Source organism: Carassius gibelio, chromosome B17, assembly GCF_023724105.1.
Source record: "Carassius gibelio isolate Cgi1373 ecotype wild population from Czech Republic chromosome B17, carGib1.2-hapl.c, whole genome shotgun sequence".
NCBI classification, from domain to species: Eukaryota; Metazoa; Chordata; class Actinopteri; order Cypriniformes; family Cyprinidae; genus Carassius; species Carassius gibelio.
The window spans coordinates 9929365-9934633 of record NC_068412.1 but is presented as its reverse complement, the minus strand read 5'-3'; the positions used below and the strand labels follow the sequence as shown (position 1 = coordinate 9934633).

The window sequence follows — 5269 nt, the reverse complement described above, 5'->3', positions numbered from 1 at the left end:
TTAACCTTTGACCAAATCTGAGCCTGTGGCGAAATTGCTTACCTAACTTACCTGTTAAAGCACACTGTGTGCCTGTAAGGAAAATATCAAGTTGCGAGCTGATAGAGATAGGAGAAAATAATCAATTTTATTGACTTATTTATTTATTTTATTTAACACAGTGTTCCGAGAGGCCAGTCAAAATGAGTAGTCATGTTGACTCAATGTGAACAACCAACAAAAAAACAAGGTAAGGTGTAAACTGCACATTCTGTCTCAGCTGCATCAGCCTCCAGAAAGAATTCGTAGCATATCTTAAATATTAAAGTGCAAATACATACCGATTTGTGCTGTGTGAATCTATTTGCTTTCTCTGTTAGCTTGAGTATGATTTTGCAAGTAATGCTTGCAATAAAAGGTTGTGCAATAAATCGGAAGACAGTCTTATCTTTATGATGCAGGGTATTACAATGCTTGGCTGTATCCTGACAGCCACTGCTGCTATTGTTATTAGCTCAAAATGCATCTTTTTATGCTAGCTCTGCTTCCATGCTTGATTGAATCACAACTCGCTAAAAATCTAATATGATTTAAATCTTATGATTGCTTAATTTAGGAATCAATAAATGCAGAATATGCAACTAGTGATGGGCACTTTTGAAACAATGCTTCATATAGCTTTGGAACATTTACAAATCTGAAGATTGTTCAGAGCTTGTATCAAATTCACCAATACATGTGATTTTAGTAGACAGGGATTTGTTAAATCATGCTGTTTTGAGCTTTGGCGTCGATGCTTTTTTTTTTTTTTTTATCAGTACACATGTGATTTGGAAAAATTAAGGACTGTTTACTTATCTTAAGATGATACAATTTAGAGGAACTCCAAAAGCACTGAACCAGACTATTTAAATGTTGAGTATGCCAAAATTATGTTCTGTCAGATTTATACAATGCTAACACCACCATAGTACTAACCTTGAACTGTGGGGGAAGAAAGATTTTCAATTTTGTAATTTTCTGAAACATTTGAGTGGATACACTCCTTCCCCTCACAAACGGTCTATAAACCTTTTCCCAATTATCCTTTACACTGAAGCACCATCATATCTCTCACATTTTCCTTGAGAAGTGAATATGATGTCTCTTTACATGGCATCCATCTTTTGATTCATTTCCTCCCAGCCGGTCTGAATGCACCGGTGTAGATATCAGCGCTATCACATTCACACTCATCACAAGAATCTATTACATTAAAAACCTTCATTCCCTCCTAAATCCTTTTTTTTTTTTTTGTTTAACTGCACAAATCCTGACCACAAACAGATGATACCGAATAAAACATTGTCTGAGGGCACAGTGGGCTTATTATATTATAGATCACTATATGATCTTCACTAATGTGGCTGAGTGAGGGTTAAACTTACCTGAAAATGTGCCAAATGGCCATTTATCATTACAAAACCTTTATTCTATTTGCAGACAAGGGCATCTCAATGACAGTAACACACATAACACACTTTCAGCAGGGTTTTCTTTCAGGGTTTCTGTGCAGAGACGGACAGTATCTACTGTGTTTTCAATGCTCTTACGTATTAAAGGTTAAAAAAAGAAGAAAAAAAGAAAGAAATTTATTAAATCTAGTGCATTAAAAAGTAATTATGCTTTGGAATGTGGTGAAGTAAAAGTTTTTCAAAGAAAAACACTGATAAAGTACAGACACCTCTGTTTCTGTGCATATTTCAGAAAACGTTAGCAGTGCTCAATAGAAATGTAATCATCCTTATGCCAAGCCATTAAAGATGCTACATTTTGAAAGGATTTTTTTTATATTGCAAACATTATTTGCCATGATGATGCAATGTTTTATTGATGGATAAGTGCCATATTTTCTGTGTGCATGGACTGATTTAGCTGATGTTTTGTCATGGGGATTGTTTACATGTGTGTCACTACAGTAGACTTTGAAATACTCATTTTGTGTGCAAAAAGTTTTATTATTAAATGTAAATATAGCATTTTAGTGTAACATATCAACACTGTGTCATTTGTAAACTGAAAAAAAAAAGCAATGGTCATTAAAACATTAATTACAGGTGTGACATACTGTATTAACCTTGTTACATAACACAACACAAAATTCGGACAAAAAACCCCACACTTTGCATTCTCCTCTCGAATGGTTCTGCTTGAGATTTCATTTGGAGAAGCATTATATGAAATTCATTTATTATCACAGAATGTAAATGTATTTAAAACACTAAAGTGAGTGTTAAATTTGGTTTTAAGGTGTTCCGCGAATGTTTAAAAATGTATCTCAGATATATCATGAAGGTTGTGCCTTTTATCAACCATTAAATATTTTTAACAAAATCCATAATGTTTTGACAACATTATTGAAGTTCATGTTGTAAAAACCAGTCCTAGCACATACAAATAAAAATCCTCTGCAGTCAAAAAAGATTTTGAAATATACCTTGATTGTTATCTGTGGTGGTGTTCACTTCATTCTCATAACCTTCTCCCAATCTTATATTTATCATATATTTATTTATCTAGAGCATTAAATCTAAGAGTTTCCATTCATACGAGTAAAAGAGATCACAAACAAGCAGATAGGAGGCCAACAATTCATGTCTTTATTTTCAGTTTAAAGGGTCGGACCAGTTGAAGTTGTTTTAGATTTTCTTTGATTTAGGAGATACTTAAGCTTCTGTGCATTCTCCTGTAAAACAGTAGTTAGAAGTTAGTAAAAATCTTTTAGTTATTTTATCAGTGACCACCCTTTATGAAACAAAAATATATTGCATATTGCATATATTGAAAAATATCATGTAATATATTAGGCATATATTCTTATATATATTTATTTTTTCCAATACATTGCAATATATTGAAAGCGGCAATCATTTGTATATTTTGCAATATATTATATAATATATGTATCATCAATATATTATTTAAATGTATTCAAATATATAAAATATTAGAAAATAAAAAGGGAAAATAATATATTACGATATATCACAATATATTTTAAGAAATATATTGGTAAATATATTTTCCTTTCGTAAGGGCATGAGGATCGATAAATATACCGTTCATTGGCAATATGGCAATGTTTTCCTCAAGGATCCCGGTTTCACGGGAGAACTCCCTAAACTTCCCCTTCAAGTCCTCAGCTACTTTTCTGGAACGAGCTGTGACCGTGACACATTCAGACACATCTGTTTAGCATTGTTTCATAAATCAATTTTAGCTATAATGTGTAATGTAGACAAAGGAAGCTCTTACTGTGGAGTTTGTTGAGAAACTCAGATTCCTTTCCCCTGGTCTTGATGGTGTGAACAATAGCATACTCATCAAATTTGGCATCAACCACACGCATATCATTGGAATTTGCCCAAACTGATAGAATCAGACACATTGAGGATAAAGAAAAAGAAGTATGGATGGTAAAAAAAAGCAATCTGAGCACAAAAACCAAAAGACTTACGCTCATTGTTGAAGACAAAGCGTCCAGGGATCTCTGTTTTCTTGGCAAGATGATGCATCCTGAAGCAGGAACCATCACTCCTAAGAAACAATTTAAACAATTAATACTATTGTTTTTGTAATTATGAGAACATTCATCAAGACTCTTCTTTTTTAACACCACAACAAAGCTAGCTTACTTTAGATGACTGTAACTGAGGTCAAGGTCTCCGTCTTCAGTAGGCACCATTACGGCAGTTGCCATCTTCATGCCAGCCTTGAGATCTGTGACAAACTTTTTTGCATTTGTAGCAAAGCCACTAACATACCACTTTCCTCTCATCTTGAAAATATAAATAGAACATGTCTATATTAGCCAAACTTATCATGATGAATTTCACAAAACTCCCTGACAATATTGAAATAATTTATATTATTGTACAGTACATTATACATTTCACCTTTTCCAGGTCGAAGTCAGGCATGGGCATGACTTGAGCAGAGATGAATACCGCACAGAGCAGAATGCACCACGTTTTCAATACAACAGTTGTCATGGTTGTAGATGTGTAGGGTTGTCTTTCTGTATGCAGCTCAGAAAGCAAAATTTAGTGATGATTAGCAAAATCCTGTTTTATAGTGTAAAGTGACCCCACAGACCAAACTTGAGTCCCTCCCAGCACCATGTAAAGTTACACAACACACAACATAGATGTGGACTTTTCCAGTAGTTTGAGGTAGTTCAAGGGCAGTGTTAAATGCTTTGCTTTGACCCCCAGATTGATGTCTCAATTTGTCCTTTGAATGAATGCAAACATGACTATTGAAAATGATGTCAGAATTAAGCATCATTTCCATAAGACAGTGCTGTGGCATAAATAAAACAGTTTATAAAATGGCCACAAAAAAAAACAACAAAAAAAACATACCTGTACCGCAAAAACACATTTTAGAATGTTGGATTGGCAATGTTTACCCCATTTTCTCCCCTGTGATATGTAGCATGGATTGAGGAAAATCACCACTTTAAAAGCTTATAACCAAGGAAGTAACCAGATATCAAAATGAGAGGGATACATCACTTTCTATATTTATGTTAGTAATAGTCCTACTTAAGTTACTACAGTGAAAATGCTGTTAAAAGCTAATATGTCTATTGTTCATGATTGAATTAAGAAATGTAATTTTTTAAAACACACAAAAATCCTGAAATTACAAAATAACTATTACTAAATAACTAAATAACTAAATAACTTTATTTTTAAACTATAAAATACTGTACTATAACTATAAAATATTTTTTTTGCATGCTAATGCTGATCAAAACAATGCTTTCTACTTTCTATGCTCACAATTACGGGGTAAGATGAAGATGAGATGATGGTGAGTCAGGCTTATCCGGGAGACAACAAACAGAGATTATATAAAAGTGTATTGTTTCTTCTTTGCATTTCAAATTTCAGTTAAGGTTGTGCACGTTATAACAAGATGGGTTAGAATTGGCTCACTGCAACTTGCCAGTGAGGGTGGTGACAATTTGCCAGGGGTTAACAGACTTTTGTCAGTATTTGTTGGTTTGTTGAATTGCTTGATTCCAGGGACGTTTCTAGACAATTTAATTCCCTAGGCGAATAGCCTTAAATAGCAACAAGGCTACTTTTCCAAATTATTTTTGTAGAGTATATATGTTCAGTCCAGTGAAATGTCCAACTTCTGTTTTTTCATCATGTGGTGGCTGTGTAGGCTACAGTATGTACAGGAAACATAAATGATTATAAGGGTGACTATGATACTTTACTGTTGAAAATGCTGTGAT

The 5269-nt window shown here is 33.6% G+C and overlaps 1 protein-coding gene across 1 annotated transcript; it reads right to left on the bottom strand.

Annotated features, from left to right (window-relative positions):
• Positions 1 to 2595: 2595 nt before the first annotated feature.
• Positions 2596 to 4036, bottom strand: LOC127976510 (lipocalin-like). Its single transcript, XM_052580965.1, has 6 exons — positions 3915 to 4036; positions 3654 to 3796; positions 3476 to 3555; positions 3274 to 3387; positions 3078 to 3179; positions 2596 to 2704 (listed from the first exon to the last, which is right to left on the bottom strand). The coding sequence occupies exons 1-6, from the start codon at positions 4008 to 4010 to the stop codon at positions 2685 to 2687; spliced, it is 555 nt and encodes a 184-aa protein (XP_052436925.1). The 5' UTR covers positions 4011 to 4036; the 3' UTR covers positions 2596 to 2684.
• Positions 4037 to 5269: the final 1233 nt, after the last annotated feature.